Source organism: Hibiscus syriacus, unplaced genomic scaffold (assembly GCF_006381635.1).
Source record: "Hibiscus syriacus cultivar Baekdansim isolate YM2019G1 unplaced genomic scaffold, ASM638163v2 tig00110597_pilon, whole genome shotgun sequence".
NCBI classification, from domain to species: domain Eukaryota; kingdom Viridiplantae; phylum Streptophyta; class Magnoliopsida; order Malvales; family Malvaceae; genus Hibiscus; species Hibiscus syriacus.
This window is the reverse complement of record NW_024062795.1, coordinates 6953390-6971750: the sequence shown is the minus strand read 5'-3', so window position 1 is coordinate 6971750 and position 18361 is coordinate 6953390. Positions and strand designations below refer to the sequence as shown.

Here is an 18361-nt window from a genome sequence, read left to right as displayed (position 1 = left end):
GCAGGATGCATCAATGCACATCAGGATGCATCGATGCACTAAGTGCATTCAAAATGGAGTGCATGGATGCACTGCATGTTACATCGATGCACTAGTGCAGGTGCATGGATGCACTGCAGGGGTGCATGGATGCAATGCAGGGGTGCATGGATGCACTTTGACACTCTTTAGTATTTTTGCTCAAATCTGAATTTAATGGACTTTGAATTATTTTTGAAACCTTTTTAAAACCTTGAATAAATTCAATTCAAGTCCAAAAACTTTTTGCCTTTAAATTTTTTATATCGAAACATAATTCAACAAAATTCGTTTAAAATTTTGACGTATTAATACTTCGATCTCTTTTAATGACCATTCGATGTGACTAATTTTTAGGTATGTTGTTCGTATTCTCGAAATAATACTTTTTACTGTTTAAAATTTCGAACAAACACTCGAAATCTCGTAAATCTAAGAAAGTATCCAATCGTCTAAAAAATGGTAGATTTTTTTTTTGTTTAATTTCGTCCAATTTGAATGGGTTTCTTGAAAAACCAATCATGAGATAGAACGAGGAGTTAAATGTGAACATTGGTACCAACGATGTCATAGAAAATGTGAAAATACCTTCCATTAAAAGGTATTTAATTTACCAGTCACGGCGTTGGTCAAAACGACTTATTTTCGTTTGGGTCAACTATTTGCAAAGCTCGGTGGATAAGCTCTTACTTGGATGCAGAACAACAATATTTATCACCCAAGACTAGTAGCTGATTTACAGAAAAAAGTGACTGCATCAAATGGGATGTTGGTTACAAATTTTTCTCGCACTCGTGAATTATTTCGTGTAACCAAAATGCCACGTCCTCTTCAAGGGATTGAAGCTAACTTTTTCAGAATTAATCTGCAATAGAGGTGGTGTGATTGTGGTTTCTTTCAAGCACTCAAATATCCATGCTCTCATGTCATAGCAGCTTGCTCACATTCACATTTGGACTACAAAAATTATGTTGATCCCGTATACCAACTTTCACAAGTATTCGGGTATATGAATTTGAGTTTCTGTCCATAGGTAATGAAAGAGACCCAGATGAGATTCAAACTTGGCTTACAATTGTACCGGATCTGTTGCTATTGAGGGACTCAGGTCGTCCAAAATCCACTCGAATACATTGTGATATGGATATTCGGGAGAGGTTAACAGAACAAAAAAGATGTGGGCATTGCAGAAACATCGGGCACTATAGAAAAAAATGTCATGCTCTGTTATCATCACTTAACCGTTAACCCTTATGTAATTGCATTTTCTATTTCAATGAATGTCTTTGTTTCTAATATTTAAATGTAATTACATTTTCTATAATTTCTCAATGTATGTGTATTTTCTACCTAAATTTTCTACTTACCTCTTACTTCAAGTGATTAATATTTCCAATTTAATCGAACCTTACCCTAAAACACTTTAACCTACACAACCTTAATGAACCTTTGACCTACAAAATTCTTCACCACTTTCACCTTAACGAAACATATAACACTTTAACCTAAATCCACTCCACCTTAAATACAAAATTAAAAAATACATTCGATAATTTTTAAATCATAACCAAAACACTTTACATAATAAATTATTAATTTATAATAACTCTAAACCATATCAACGAAAACGCTCTTTCCACCGTGGCGCCACATTAGCTGGAAAGAGCTTCCCCGAAAACGCGCCTTATATCCATATAAGCAAATCCCGCTAAAGCGCGTTACCGGGAGCGCGCCTTATTACCACCTCATACGAAACAGTGTTAGTTAAGGAAATATTGGACAAACGGTGTTATTTAGGGCATATTAGTTTTATTGGGTGATATTTAGGTCAAATCGCCCAATTTATTCACATAAGTGAATAAGGACAATCTTTATTGTTCAATCAATGAGAGCAAAAAATCCAAATATGTAGGCCCATGCCCTAGATATTATATTTTAAGTTAAATTGTTGTCCAAAAAAAATTAATAATTAATTTACCCATATACCATGCTACCTCAAAATATGTCCAAAACCCCATCACTCAATCTCCTTACACTGTAGATGGTTATGTATAATGATACCATCTCCAACATAACTAGTACTTGAAGCAAAATCTAGGGTTTTTTTTAAAAAATAATTTTTTTTGAAAATAGATAAAATATAAAAAGAGCATTTAGAATGATAAGGTGTATGAAGAAACAATTTCCGGATATGTCTAAAGGTATTATGACATTGGTCGTTACTACCAAATTTGGAGGTACGATACAAGGTGCGTCTCCGGCCATGACCAAAGATGTTGTTCGGTTGTTGTTGGAGATCCGTGACACGATGAGGAAGGAGTTAAAAGTGATCGATGAGGAATGGGATACGTGGTAATGGGGGAGCTGGGGTTGTTGTCGAAACATGGTGTGTATGTGTCTGCCATTAGTTGTGTTAGTTTGATGTGTAGTGTGAGTCTGTCATTGAAAGTTTGCTACAATTTGTGGTTTGGTTAAGTGTGGTTTAGGGGTTCATGTGGTAGGATGTTGTTAATGTAAGCAATGCTCGAGGGATTTTAACTTTACCCTAGCGTAAATAAATAGCTCGTCTCTTTGATATATTAGAGCCAATCAACAGTAAAATAAATAGACTACTTGTATTCAATCTATAATTAAAGATAGTAATTGATTTAGACCGAATTTTTGGTCAATTCAATTGGAATCTTTTAATTGTTTGTTTAAATTTTTAAATCAATTATTTACATGAACGGAACTAGGATCAAATACTATAAAGGGTAAGGTATTTAAATTTAAAATAATAAGGACTTATTACGTATTTAATCTAAAAGTTCGAGAAAATAAAAATATAATTTTACTTAAGTTTTTAACTGATAGTAACTTAAAATATTGTCATAATTTTTTTAAGAGATACAAGAGTGAAGAGCCCCTTCTACTCTGTATATGCATTCATCCTTAATTATTTATAAATATAAATAAATTTATATTCTTTTTAAAAGAATAAATCATAAAATCTTATTTAAAAGAATAAATCATAAAATCTAAAAACCACACAAAACATCTGAATTCATCGGAAGTTATGCTCATTCACAGCCTTTACCCAATATTTTTGGAAATTTTTATTTATTTATTTATTTATTAAATAACCGAGTTTTCTCTTTAATATTCGTTTTTACCATTTAATAATAGAATAAAACAATCGTATTAATAAACTAGTGTAAAAAAACAAGATGAGCAGAGACGATCGGCAATTCCCCACCGATGGAAGAAGCCTTTCCCTCATCGCAATCGCCGGCCTTATCGCTGGAGTAATACTTATCTCCAGCCTCTTAAAAGCCGGCGATGATTCCCTCCTATGTTCTATCGCCAAGTCAAGATCGCAACCCATAAATGCATTCTCCGACATGGAAACTCAACTCCGAGCCCTTGTTCACTACGCCACCTCGAAAAGAACACCGCAACAAAACTACGGCGAGATCTCTGTCACATATAACGTACTAAGAAATCGCAATCCGTGCAATTTCCTAGTCTTTGGGCTGGGCTACGATTCGCGCATGTGGAATGCTTTGAATCCCCAAGGGAAAACGTTGTTCCTCGAAGAAGATCAGAAATGGGTCGACAACGTGCTCAAAGGCGCGCCGGAGATCCGCGCGTACACCGTGAACTACCGAACGCAGCTGAAGGAAGCGGACGATTTGCTCAACCATTTCCGGACGGAGCCGAGCTGTTTGCCGTCGAACGCTTCTTTGCGTGGCAACGACCAGTGCAAGCTTGCGTTGACGGGTTTTCCCGATGAGTTTTACGATACGGAGTGGGATTTGATAATGATCGACGCACCGCGTGGGTATTTCGCGGAGGCTCCTGGTAGGATGGCAGTGATATTCTCGGCGGCGGTCATGGCGAGGAACCGGAAAGGATTCGGTGTGACCCACGTGTTCTTGCACGATGTTGATCGGAAGGTGGAAAAGCGTTTCGCCACCGAGTTTTTGTGCAAAAAGTACTTGGTGAAAAGCGTTGGGAGGCTCTGGCATTTCGAGATTCCCCCTGCCGATAAAAACACCAGCTCCGACGGTCCTCGTTTTTGCTAAGTGCACCGTATAGTTTTTGAGCCAACTTATGTTGGTGTTTAATTATTCTATACATTCTTTCTTGCATGGATGCAGAGTGTTGGCATAATTAATGTCGTTTTTCTCCGGGAACTGTAGAATATTTTCGTCAAAATTAGTTGTGGAACAGCAAATTTAGGTTTACATTATTAATTTTTTAGAGTTTTAATTATCCTTATGGTGACATTAATTTTTAAATATTTTTATAATTTAATAAATCTTCAAAACATATTTAAATGTCAATTGATGGTTAAATATTGATATTAAAAAGTGAATGCTATCATAAACATCTAAATTATCGGTAATTAAGATTGACTTTGATAAAATTAACAACTTCAATCGATTAAATAAAAATAAAAATTTAAAATTTGAATATAAATAAATAAATTTAACCATTAATACTTTTTTTAGATTAATATTTGATACGGTAACAATATAAATACTCCACAGGTGGGGCTAAAACACTGTCGAGTACCCTTAAATTATATTGCAATGAAAAAAAAAATCAAAGACAAACCGTAACGATTATAAATTAAGCTGAAATTTGTTTGCATTATGTCAAGGCCTCAATGGTGATTAATAAATAAACTATCATATACAATAAACCAACAGATCGACATGGCTTAGCAAAGAGACATTCCTTTCCTCTTGGTTGCTCCAAATAACATCAACCAACCCAACCAAGAGAAACCAGGAAGTCTCTACATGATCACATTCAAATCAAAACAAGAATGAAGATCATATCGCATCATAAAAAGTATTTCATCCGATCGTCTCGCTTCATGGCATTATATACGGCTTGAACCTGTACAACACAACAAGTTCTATCAGATTTAAAAGCACCGCCCTCGATAATTCGAGCAATTTTTACCTTTATTTTTAGGAAAATTGAACCATATGATTCTTGTATATAGTAGTGTGTTTGCATGCATGGGCACGGGTTTGTGTGAAAGAGAGACACAAACCTGTTCACTAGAAACGACTTGGATGGGACCGATGTTAACAGATACGTATTTCCCCCTAGATGATAATTTCCGCTTCACCCGACCCTGTCACAACAGCTTGTTAGATGATGAAAAGAAGCAGAAGAGAAAACGTAAAGAGAATTTATATTTCAACACTGATCTTAATTCATTCCCAGAAGAAAAATCTTTCAGCAAAAAGAAAAAGAAATCAAACAAATTCATCGTGATTAGCCATACTTAAGCTTTTTCATCCTTTGAACTCCTCCAAAACGGGATTCAATGCTAGTGTAAGAAAAGCTTGATACTTCCATGAATATTAACGAGACGATAGTTATGCAAAAGCATATTTCCCTGTCATGCAGCCTTTTAGAGCAAAGCAGCATTATAAAGCCATTAGTTCATCACCTTAAGCCTATCTTCATTTTCTTTGCTCAGCCCCAGGTTTTATTCAAGGTGAGTCGGATACCTTACCACCAAGAAATGCCAAAATAACATATACCTTCAATCTTTGCCTAAATCAAATAATTTTTTATGATAGAGATTAAGTGCATCCGATAAAAGTTGCCCAAAACAGTAAATAAATTAGCCTTTCTTCAAATAGGTCATCAAAAGACCCACAACATACACCTAAGCATCCGACTCCATTGTCGGTGCATGCTTTTCACCCTTCAAAGAAGTAGGTTTGCAGCTCCAATCCCCAAAATCAATAGAATACCACAACAGAGTTCTACACGGTATCAACCATATGCAGGAAGTTACTTTCTAGCACCCAAATGCCACATGACTATGGAGTTACTCACTTTCAAAGGTTGCAATAATTCCGATTCCATCTGAACTTGAGGCTTCTTCTGAACTCCTACTAACTCCAATATTATATAAATTTTCCAAATTCTTCCTTTCGTCAAATCTGACCGATATATAACACTAGCTAATAATATAATGCACATTCTGAGGTTTCCAATTAATACGGTAGGCAATCGTTTGCTCTATATGATCCAGAAATGTGCAATATGAAAGGGGAATTCTTGAGAATCAAATTATTCTCCATCAGAAAACACCCAAGTGCATGAGCTTAGAAACTAAAATGTCATATCAAATTCTGCTGCCTATTTTCAGCAGTAAGAGTTCATCTAGCCGTGAATGTACCTCGGGAATTGGCTGTTGTATCACAGATTCCACAGCAACAACCATAGATTGCACAAAATCATCACCTCCGGTTCCAATTGCGGTAAATCCTCTAATGGTAGGGTATGAGTTGACCTGACAAGTTAAACAAAAACCAAACTAAGCAGCCAAAACAATATAAAACCATTCATCATCATAAGGCTAACAAGCTGCATGTACCACATACAGCTGTATAACAAAATTCCCTGATTGTACGAACTTAATCTCTTCAAATTCAGTATACAAGCAACAAAACAATCGTCCGAAACCCTCGACAGGATCTGAAGTTAGGAGTGGATAATATATACCTTCTGATCCAAAGCAAGCCATTCATTAGTCGAATCATCGGCTACTGTACCACCAATAACCACATTTCTGGTTCCTCCAACTCTTCCTTCTGTCTTCGATACCTCTGAATTCCAAAACCAACAATTATACCGATAATAAAATATATGGAAAAGCAAGTGATAAACTGCAAGGCTTTAAGCAAGCATCAAACTCCGTTCATAGTCTAATAAATATACTAATCCATATCCAAACAAACAAATCCACCAAAAATAATAGTAAACAAATCAAGTTAAAGTTTAATTCCAAATATAAAGGGAACCTGAAATTGCTTTGAGAACGGCTTCCTGGGGCGGGCCTTGCTCGAGGTCATCCTCCTCGGATGAAGACGACGACGTTTCGTTGTTAGAGTAATTCAGCTTCGGAGTCCGTTTCCAGAAGTGAAAGTCTCGAACCCTAACCACAGAGCTCAGTCTCTTTGCCGCCGAAGTTCCGAAGCACCTCAACATTTTGACAGAACGGAAATTCCTGTTTATTAGCAGTGGCCTCCACGGCCCCGTTACGGAAACGGAATGCAACACCGTCATGCTAGCCATCTCTGACGCCACTCGCGGCTAATTTTCTTATCCTTTACTGGAAATAAAGAGAGTAGAGTTTAAAAAGGTCTAAATACAAATCTAAATCCCTATACTTTTTGTATATTAGATATTTCATCGATTTTTTTTCATTTCTAAATCAATAAGAATTCTATAAATTAATCTTTATATTTATCTTTAAAACCGGTCGTTAATATTGAATATTCTCTAAAAAGAATCATAATATTAGTTTAATATAACATATTGGTAAAATAATTTGAATTGTTATAGTAAAATTTCTAAAATACGTTTAGATCAAATATAATAGAGATTCCTTATTACAACGATCTTTCTAATATTTATTTATAATATCATGATTCGAATTCTCAAACTTACTTTAAAGATTTAATAACTCATAACACTAAATCAACTAGTTAAATAATATATTGCTTAAATGCGTTGTTAACCCTAAATTATGCAAATTGTACCGAGTTATCCCCTAAAATATTCTTTGAGACGTTTTATCCTCTGAAGTTAGTTTAAATCAACACATCCCAAACCGTTAACTCCGTTAAAAAAAGATAAATTATATATTTAATCACTCAATTATTTTTGTAATTCTATTTTGGTCACCTAACTCCTTTTTCAAAATTATCACTAAACTTAAATTTTTATTCCGTTTTAGTCCATTTATACTTCCAAGTTTACTACCTAAATTTTCAATTTTTAAATACAGTTGAAAAAAGTATAGTCAAATACAATTTTTAAAAATAATAATTGGATGATAAAAACGTAAACATGTGAATAAGTAAAATATCAAACAGATAATTTACCTTAATAAATTGTTATCATTCAAAACGTGTCTTCTCTTCATCTTCCCTTTTGGCACTGTTCCTTTACATATGCTCCAAGCATTTAAAGAATCCAACTTAAAAGCACATTTACATGGCTATAGGTAACACTTAATAGACAAAAAAACCCTCAAGACAAGCAACACATAGCATCTTGCACATCATCATAAAACAAAGCAAGCAAGAGAGAGAGAGAGAACAAGGGATGCTTTACAAACTCCATTTCAAGAAATCCTTTCACTTTTCATACATGGTCTGTTTAGGGTAAGAAAATGCTGGCACTGGCAGCATATCACGGCAGAGGCTAGAATTTTCTTTTTTCGTTTTTTCAAGTAATTTGCTTCCCTGTTTAGGACCGGTAAACTTGGACACCAGCAGTTTCCATGGCCTGGCATACAGGACACACACTAAATAGCACATCACACTCTTTACAAAAGCAAAGGAGTCTGCATGGGATCGACAAGATGGACACCTTCTTTGCCTTTCATGCTCTGCAAATCATGCCATGGTGATTCCCGGAAACACATTTCGCACCACCAGAAACGGGATCGATATAAGAGGCAGCATCGTCGATTTCACTGTCTCCAAAACCTTCCTTTCCCAGCTGTTCAGCACCCTGTGACTGTGAGATTACTTGCTCAAGGTTGGTCTTCAAGACATTAACAACTGACTCATTTTGTTTTGCTCTATAGTGCCAATTTTTGGCTTCCATGGTCACCTGCTTTATTCTCTCAACCAGTTCCCTGTTCTTGCGATTCACGGTCTCTAGTTCTACGTCTTTCAACTTAAGCTTCTTGCAGACACCTTTCTCAACAGCAGCAAGAAAAGAGGCTGCGTGCCTTTGCTTCAGGTCTCTTACTCCCTTTGTCAAGTGCTCTTGCGGATTACGAAAAATAAATCTGAAGTTTCAAAAAAAGAAAAAAAAAGCATCAGATACCATCACATTTAAACCAATACAAATTAGATAGCCTGCTACTAACTTTTATAGTTAGAATAATGTGATAACTAAATGAGGATATAAGTAACCACAATGAATTGACTAGGCATCTCAATGTCAGCATTACGAACCATGAGCATGTGAACTTTATTGAGTATGAGATAGTATTGTCATTATCAGGACGGAATTTAGGAGCCTAGAACCTAGGGATAACTCCAACACATTACATAATAAACAAAGAAAGTATGAAGTGTCTACGGGCCAAGTAAAAAAGCAAATGCATCAAAATAAATGAGTTATTAAGCACTACCTTAAGTATCATTTTATTGTACTTGGCTGGCGCTACAGTAATCATACCTGCATTTTGATATATTGATCAAATTCTTCTTTTTGACGATCAAGTTCAGTTGTAAAATTGTGACCGAGTGTTTGGATTGATGTACTGTTTTGGTAGCCTTTGCTACTGCTCGGATAAATAATATGCATTTATCCAAAAAAAAAAAACATTGTGACCGAGTGAAAAGATCATTGATGTTCCTTATGCCATGCTTCCACTAGAAGAAGTCACAGATGAATTCCGCTCATCATCATCATATGATAGCCGTAAGCCGGTTGATACAGCATGAGGATTTGGAATGCTAGTGGAACGGTCAGCTTCCTCTTCACAAATGTTATAATTCAAGGAAATTTGTAGCTTTTGCTGCCTTAGAATAACTTCTGTTTCCCGGCTTCTTTTATTGGGTGGCTGAGATGCTCATTTCCAAAATAATTCACCGCGTCGATGGTACACCCAGCAGGCGCTGAAAGTTTAACAAAAGATGGCTCAATTGTCATTAAAAAAGAAAAATAAATGATGAATTTGTGTGGTTTTTCCTAGCAAAAGACAATGAAAGAAATTAAAACAGAAGCCAATTGCTATAAATGAAAAAGAGAAAAAACTTACGGCTTCCAGATAACTGCAGCTGATTTGATGCATTAGTCCGATACTAAAGATAATTCTTATTGGAAACAATAGAATTTGAGTAACAAGAAATTATTCTTCAACGATATATTCAAGAATGTAAACAAGTACAATATTTATAACAAGGAGTAGCTAGGTTAACAGCTTATCTAACAACTCTTCAGTTAATTAGGTTTACTAACTGACTAACAACTCACAACATTCCCCCCACTTCTCCGACTCCTAGGCTCAACACCTCACAACATTCACCTTGTCCCTGAACCTTTCGAAAGCAGGCTTTAACATTGGTTTGGTCAAACCATCAGCTACCTGCCAATCAGCTGGAACATAATTAACTTGAAGGAGCATGCATGAACTGTGCAGCTTTACTCACGCTAAATACGAAACCATGCCTCGTATGACTTACATACAAACACGCTCCAACGATACTTCAATATTCCCGAGCATCAACTAGCAACTCCCCCGCACCTTCAACAAGCTTGGACGTTGTTACCACAGGCGTAGGAGTTGGAGTAACATTCTGCATACCCATCTTCTCCAATAATTCCAAAACATATTTTCTTTGATTAAGGAAGAGGGCACCAACATCACGTTTAACCTCAATGCCAAGGAAAAAAGACAGCTCCCCAATATATTTGAGAGAAAACTTGTCATTCAACAGCTTCACCACTTTATCAATCTCGTCGGTAGATTGCCCGATGATTATTATATCATCGTCATACACCAATATGTATGTAAAATGTCCATTCTTGTTTTACACAAAAAGAGAAGCATCTGCTCGAGACTTAACAAATCCCAACTGCAGCAGACTGTCCTTAAGTTTGTCATGCCAATTTCTGGGAGCCTGTCGCAATCTATACAAGGCTTTTTGAAGCTTGCAAACCAGCTACGTTCCATCCGAGGCACATTGTTCAAACCCCGGTGGCTGTTGCATGAAAACCTCTTCATTTAAATCTCCATTCAAGAAGGCATTATTGACATCAGCTTGTCTCAATGTCCACTGCTTAGCAACAGCAAGAGCCAATACCGCATTCAATGTCCACTGTTCTGATACCATATTGGAAACAATAGAGTTTGAGTAACAAGAAAGTATTCTTCAACAATATATTCAAGAATGTAAACAAGTACAATATTTATAACAAGCAGTAGCTAGGTTAACAGCTTATCTAATAACTCTTCACTTAGTTAGGTTTACTAACTGACTAACAACTCACACTTACAACACCTCACAACAATTCTCATCCATGCAAACGGGAAGCATAAGATTACTGGCATTGCCGCCTAACATTTTCCTATACTAAAACCCAAAATATTATGATTTATATAGCTCTGAAGAGTATCCAAAATTGCAAATTTGCCTGCACAAGAACAGAAAATATAGTTAAAATACAAATAAACAACCTTTTATCCAATAAAATAGGAAGCACACAAATAAACAACCTTCTTATTCGGTAAAATAGGAAGTACAAGATTACCGTTGTTGTCTCCGGACATTTTTCTATTTTAAAACCTAAACTGTTATTGATTTATAAATCTCTCAGAAGAGTATCCACAACTGAATGCTTTCCTGCACCCAACAAAACAAAAAAAAGAAAATGCACAGTAAGTTCCAAATTATCAAGTTGATAATAATGAGATTCTAGCAATTTCAAACATGCCCGCATAACTGTTGGATCCAGGAAAATTTTCAATCAAAGGTCCTAAAGTCAGCCAAATGAGTCCAGTCTTGGTAATTGAAACACATTTAGCAGTTCAAGCCTAAAAAATGAGACACTCGTCCAATTTATGTGATATCTCAGTTTCTCTACATGTGTACCTGATACATTGTCTTGCCACCATCCAACAGGAAAGAAGTCGACCACTAAGTTATCACTATTATTTGATAACAAAAGTTCTCGACAATATCAATTTAAATACTTTCTGTTGTCATAAAAAAACAAAGCCACCACTTTTACAAGCAGTTATAAGGCAGAGCAGCAAGGGATAAGAAAGCTTATTATATCTGACAGATGGTTTGCTGAAAGAGATGGTTTTGATGAGAATTTTAATGGGGAACAGTATGAAACTCATCCATAAGTTACTAAACACGAAATTATGTCGAGATATTATTTCAATTACTTTGCCACCATAAAATCAGAAGGTTATAAAGAAAATCCCATACTATTGTATGTCAGCTTTTCGTAGATTTTAGAAGCAGTAAATATAGCACAATGGCTCCAGGAAATGAAATCACTATGCCTGCATAACTATGGATTTGCTCCTTAAACCATCAAAATCTTCAAATTAAGTGCCAAAAGTAGATTCTACTGTGCAAAGGGAAAACATGATCAGACCAGTGAACTTATGTGTCTTTGGTTACAAGTTACAAAGAAATTATGTGACATATTCAAAGACAAGATGATCGGATGCAATGCCTGGGTAAGAAGGAAGGCGTGGAATAGATTGCTGGGAAAGACAAAAAGGAGAATATTAAGATCAACAGAGAAAAAAAAAGATGAGCCAGAGATATCAATTAAAAGAAGGAGAAGATTGTGATCAATTTCACATTTAGATGAATTTCCCAACATAAATAGAAGAGAGGAAAAAAACCTTTTTTAAAAAAAATGGTGACCTAAAAAAGAAAAAAATCTAAAGAAAACATCATCGAAGGCATGGAGAACACAGTAGTCTAAAAAAGCTTACCTGCGATACGAAAGCTTTTTGTTCTATTTAAATCCAACAACAGTAGCAGCTTAGCTACTGCTATTTTTTCGTGCACCTGTTGATTTTGCAAGCCAATTTTGTCATTAAAAGTTTGAACCAGAACCAACCGCTTACCATTAATGGCATTGATTCGGTAGGGAACACTTCAAATACCGCTTACCATGTTTCCTACACAAAACCAACACCTCACCCCGTATGGTCACCATTCATTAGAGGGACCATTCACCAAAGGAGAAAACAACAAATGCATGCAGCGATCGGTCATGATTCGGCTGATGGAATGCATTCAATATTCTTATCTCCTCAAGATGAGGTGAATCTATGGATTGGATATCTTGTGCTCTTTTGGCCCTTCACTCAGATTATCTCTGGATAACAGTCGCTCTCTCATTTGGTCCTTCAAATAGTTTTCTCTCCTTCCCTTTGTAGCTTTGTCTGCAGTTCTATTTTCCCTTCGTGTTTGTCCAATTCTGTTCGGAGAAAATATGGTTTACTGTGGCTACGACTACCACCACCATCTTGTTCCTTGTCTTCATTGCCACCCACATAGCTACATCAGGATGGTAATATACTGATACTTGCACTGCAGCTATTCTTTCCAAGAATCATGGAGTTAACCAGTAGTACTCTGTGTCTTTCTGGTTTTGCATGGGAAAATTTGCAGGTTCAGCATCTGATAGAGAGATGCTTGCTTCTTCACATGAACCAAAATCAATGCGTCAAGGCATTGGCACAGTACGCAAGCATTCGTCCGTGCATTACAATCACAGGTGACTAAAAAAAGCCGACAATTACCGGTGATAGTCGGGTTTGGGGTTCCGATGTTTAATATTGTTAATATACTTTTGCAGTGTGGAGAGAGCTTGAAAAGGAGAACACGGACTTCTTCGAGCATATATTCATGCTGTCTCTTCCTTCAGGCCTTTCATGGGTAAGTGTTAAAGCATATGATATTCCCTAGGATCCCAACCCTAAACTATTATGTACATGTATATGAATGCATGTATATACATACATCTCGTGTTGATTACATCGGTAAGTATAAGTTCTTTTAGTTTTCGATTTACCAGGTAGGTACATTCAAAGGAAACCGAGTTTTCAAAGGAAGAAACAGTACTGGAAGCGGTGAATGACAACAATTAATTATTGCATAACCGTATCAGAATTCATAGGTATGCAAATAATCGTTAGTATTTCACTTAAAAGCAAATCCCTGCATGATGTTTCACGGTTTATACATATGTAAAATACTGATATATAGGAAATGATAGTTTGGTCTTGTTGTTGATTCTTTTGGGTGTCTGAAACTTAAAATTTTTGCAGCAATGCTGAAGGCTTCTTTGTGGGGAACGTTGGGATTTTTTAGATTTCAGTCTCCTGATCTTTTCTCTGCAGTCATCAGGAATGAGAGAATCCATAGGCTGCTTCCACGTGATAATGTTCTCGAAATTTTTATTTCACGTGATAATGTACTCCCAAGTTTAATTGCTAAAATAGGGTGATGCACAGTTTGGCCGTAGATCGCCATGTCTTCCGGGTGACCTACGACGTGGCAGCTTCCGAGAATAGACGACGACGTTGCATGAGCCATGCAAGCCAACCCATAGATCGCCATGCACTCCGGGCGACCTTGTAGGTCGTCATGCACACCCAGCGACCTTGCTCCCCGCTGCATGCCGTCCCCTCCTGCTCCCCACTGCATGTCGCTGCAGCTATATGGGCTGCAATTGCAGCGTGAAATCAGCTGCTTCATGCATCAATTATTGATGTATGCATGGGAACCATTTCAGCCCGTGAATTGTATAATTATTGGTGAAATAATTGAGGCAGTTTATGTTATATATGAGAGGTGGTTAACATGAGAACATAAAAGAAAGAAAGGGAGAAGAGATTGCAGCCAAAGAAAGGGAGAAGTTAGTGCAGCCGAGAAAGAAAAAAAGAAAGGGAGAAAGGAAAGGAAGAAGAAGAAAGGGATATAAGTCTCTTGTGAGGTAAACTTTTATTATTTAAATTAGTTTATTATTATAAATTTTTAGTTTGTTAGTTTAGGGTTTATGGTAAAACAAAAATTAGTTAATTAGTTTGTTAGTTTAGGGTTATATGATTGTTAGTTTAAGTTAAATATATTATACAGAAATAAAAATTATTTAATTAGTATGTTTGATAGTTATATAGTTAAAAATAATTAATTAGTTTGTTTTATTATTCGTTAGTTATATAAAAAAATTATTTAATTAGTTTGTGTTAGTTAATTAGTTAAGTTATATTAGTTTGTTGAATTTATATTATATAAAAAATTAGTTAGTAATATTAGTAGTATATTATAAAAAAATAATTTAATAGTTTTAGTTATATAAAAGAATATTTTATTAGTTGTTTAATGGTTTGGCGTTTACGTTTAACTTATATTTTAAAAAGTTTACTTTATAAGTTTATTATATTATAAGTTATTATATTAATTTTTTTTGTTGTGTTGTAAATTAGTAAGTTAGTTAGTTAGTTTATATTAGATTATATTAAATGATTTTTTTTAAATATTGTTGTTTAATTTTTTTTTACATATTCATTCCAATGGCTGACCAAATTCCACTGCTGAGACTTGAATTTTTTGCTTTAAAATGGTTCGAAATATTTTGTAAAATCGTTTTGAAATTATTTTAAGATTAAAACTTAATTTTACACTTGACTAAGGATTTAAAATGAACTTTGAAATACTTTGAGTAATATTTTGATATTCGATTTAATATATCGAATATGCTTAGAAAATCATTTTCAAAATTAAAATTCTTTTAATTTAATTTGTTATATCGAAACATCAAAATGTTTTCAACAATATCAACAACCAATTCCGGTATGTTTCTCGTCTCATACTCTGCTGCTGTAGATGTCCCCCGACTTCATTTACACTTTCCAACAGTGCCATAAAACTGTTCGGGAACCTGTATGTCGACTCCTCAAACTGACTATATAAAGCCATTTCAGATGGATTTTGAGCCACACCTCTTGATGACCCAGGAACATCACATATGTTACGCACATCAACAAATAACTCAATAACTACTATATTAGTTGACTCATGTAATCCAACCATTGTTCCAATAACATCATCTTCTTCAAGTGGAACTGCAACATATCTGACTAGGTTGGGGCATATCATAAACCTATACCTCAAACCATCAACTGCAGCTCGAATTTTTCTTTCTATCTTATGTTTCATTTCTATAAATGTGATGTTTTTTTTAACATCATATTTATTGGTTTTTCAGACTGAAAAACTACTCCGACCTCATTTTCCATAATCTGTCCATTATAATGGACAATCGTGAAAAAGTTGTTCTTCATTTTCTCTACAAACAAAAAAATAAATTAATTTAGATTAAAAAATTAGATAAGATAATTTCATAAATCATTAAATATAATATAATATACTATTATATTAATGATCAAATAAATTTTTTTATTTTACTTGATTGATTACTAATATTACTAATAATGATTTAATAATTATTATTAATCTAATGATTTGATATTTAATGATTTAATAATAATATGATTTAGTCATGATTACTAATAATTATTTATTATAAATATTTAATGATTTAGATTTGATACTAATCATTTAGTAATTATTACTAATAATAATGATTAGTTTTATAATATTTTTAATTTTTAAAAATATCAAACAAATTTGTTAGGCAAAATTGTCGAGATAATGTTCTCGAAAGAATTATTTCGCGAGATAATGCGTTGGCCGGATTATTTCATTCAATTAATTTTTACTCCTTACTAATTTACACATACAATATAAATTAAACAAAATATTTTTTTTAAAACAACACTAAATATTTTTAAACACAATATTTTTTTAAACGGAAATTATCTCGCACAAATTAGTTTATATAATCTAATATAAACTTACTAACTAACTAATTTACACATACAAAACAACAAAAAATGGACAACAAAAAATAATAAATTACTCACGTATTTATGTATTCTTCCTTTCCTTTCTTTTCCTTCCTTGTTTCTTTCTTCGAATCAATCTGTATGTGGGCAAATGTTGTGGAATAATGTCATGTATGTGTAAACAAAATATTTATTTAAACAACAATAGCTCCCACAAATTAATTTTATATAATCTAATATATTATAATATAACTTAAACTAATAAACTATTTCTTTATTATAATATAACTTAGTTAAAATAATAAACTAATTAAGAACTAATTAATATTTTTTATAATATAACTTCAACTTCAACGAACAACCTAATATACTTTTAAAGACACTAACAAATTAATTAATATTTTTTTTATATTTAATAACTTAAACTAAGAAACTAATTAACTAATTTTTTTTATAATATAATATATAACTTAAACTAACAAATTAATATAATATAACTTAAACTAACAAACTAATTGTTGAGTTAATCGATTGACGGAATTGGCCAAGAGGGGGGTGAATTGGTAATTAAAAATTTGGTGGAAGCTTTTGCAGAAAATTGAAAGTAATTGCACAACGATTTAGAGTGGTTCGACTTTCTCAATCAAAGTCTACGTCCACTACCTTAGCTATCCACACTAAGGATTTTCCAACAAATTCACTAATTTGTTCTTTCTTTTGAGGCCAAAGAGATAACCTTACAACACCCTCAAGAATATACCCCAATTCTTGAGAACACTCTTTCCCAAAGAGAAGATTACAAATTTGCAAACTTACAAGGAAAACCTCACAAGGTAAGACGTTTGCACAATTCTAGAACAAGAAAATAACACTCACAAATAATTACAAATGAGCACAAATGGTGTTCTTTGAAAGCAAGATGAATATTGAAAGGAAAATTGGCTTGATTTGCACAAACTTGGTGTTTGATGCTTTCTCTCTTGTTTCTCTATAATTTCTTGCCGATCAAGGGATTCAGAACTTGTTTAAATACACCTTGAATCACTTATGAACGTTGGGGATGATTAGTGAAGATCATATAGCCGTTTTAGTGTGAAAACAATTAATAAAACAGCTTGGAGCGTGGGGGGAATCGATTCCCCCCTCATAGGGAATCGGTTCCCTAAGTGTAAAATTCAAATATTTCGACCGTTGAACAGGGGGGAATCGGTACCCCCTATGGGGGAATCAGTTCCCTCCGAGCATTCTGGAAATCTCGGAGCCAAACCATTCAGGGAGGAATCGGTACCCCCTTGGGGGGGAATCGGTTCCCTCTGAGCAATATGAAATTTTTGGCTTTGAAATGGTTCGAAATACTTTGAAAGATTATTTTGAAATTGTTTTAAGATTAAAACTTAATTTTACACTTAAGTAAGGATTAAACATGATTTTTGAAATATTTGGAGTAATGTTTTGATATTTGAATAATTATATCGAATATACTTAGAAAATCATTTGGAAAATCTTAAAATTCATTTAACTTAATTTGTTATATCGAAATATCAAAATGTTTTCAACAATCTCCCCCTTTTTGATATAACAAAACATTTTAGTAATTTTAAGATTTTGAAATCAAGTTTTGAAATTACTCCCCCTTACTTTAACACTTCTCCCATTTATCATTTTAAAACACACTTATTTTAAAACACACACTTCTCCCCCTTTTTGTTAAATCAAAAAGATTCAAAGAAACGTGAAAAACATTTAGCCAATTGATTAGGTATATGTATGCATAAGCTGCTAAGATCACAATCAAGAGAAACGTTAGCCATTAGCTTCATAATCAATATTCATATTTAATGTGATATGGCAAAATTGGTCATATATCTAACATGAAGTAAATGATGCAATAATGAATAAATCACACAAAACATA

The 18361-nt window shown here is 34.2% G+C and overlaps 3 protein-coding genes and 1 pseudogene across 3 annotated transcripts; 2 read left to right on the top strand and 2 right to left on the bottom strand.

The window, feature by feature from the left end:
• The first annotated feature begins 3201 nt into the window (after positions 1 to 3201).
• On the top strand, positions 3202 to 17211 carry LOC120134658 (probable methyltransferase At1g27930). Its single transcript, XM_039151102.1, has 2 exons — positions 3202 to 4082; positions 17201 to 17211. The coding sequence occupies exon 1, from the start codon at positions 3225 to 3227 to the stop codon at positions 4080 to 4082; it is 858 nt and encodes a 285-aa protein (XP_039007033.1). The 5' UTR covers positions 3202 to 3224; the 3' UTR covers positions 17201 to 17211.
• Positions 4641 to 7145, bottom strand: LOC120134660. The gene is made up of 5 exons (XM_039151103.1): positions 6837 to 7145; positions 6538 to 6641; positions 6212 to 6325; positions 5066 to 5149; positions 4641 to 4905 (listed from the first exon to the last, which is right to left on the bottom strand). The coding sequence occupies exons 1-5, from the start codon at positions 7108 to 7110 to the stop codon at positions 4849 to 4851; spliced, it is 633 nt and encodes a 210-aa protein (XP_039007034.1). The 5' UTR covers positions 7111 to 7145; the 3' UTR covers positions 4641 to 4848.
• On the bottom strand, positions 8275 to 10895 carry LOC120134303 (annotated as a pseudogene).
• On the top strand, positions 12786 to 13670 carry LOC120134302. The gene is made up of 5 exons (XM_039150748.1): positions 12786 to 12854; positions 12949 to 13104; positions 13206 to 13311; positions 13393 to 13491; positions 13609 to 13670. The coding sequence occupies exons 1-5, from the start codon at positions 12786 to 12788 to the stop codon at positions 13668 to 13670; spliced, it is 492 nt and encodes a 163-aa protein (XP_039006679.1).
• Positions 17212 to 18361: the final 1150 nt, after the last annotated feature.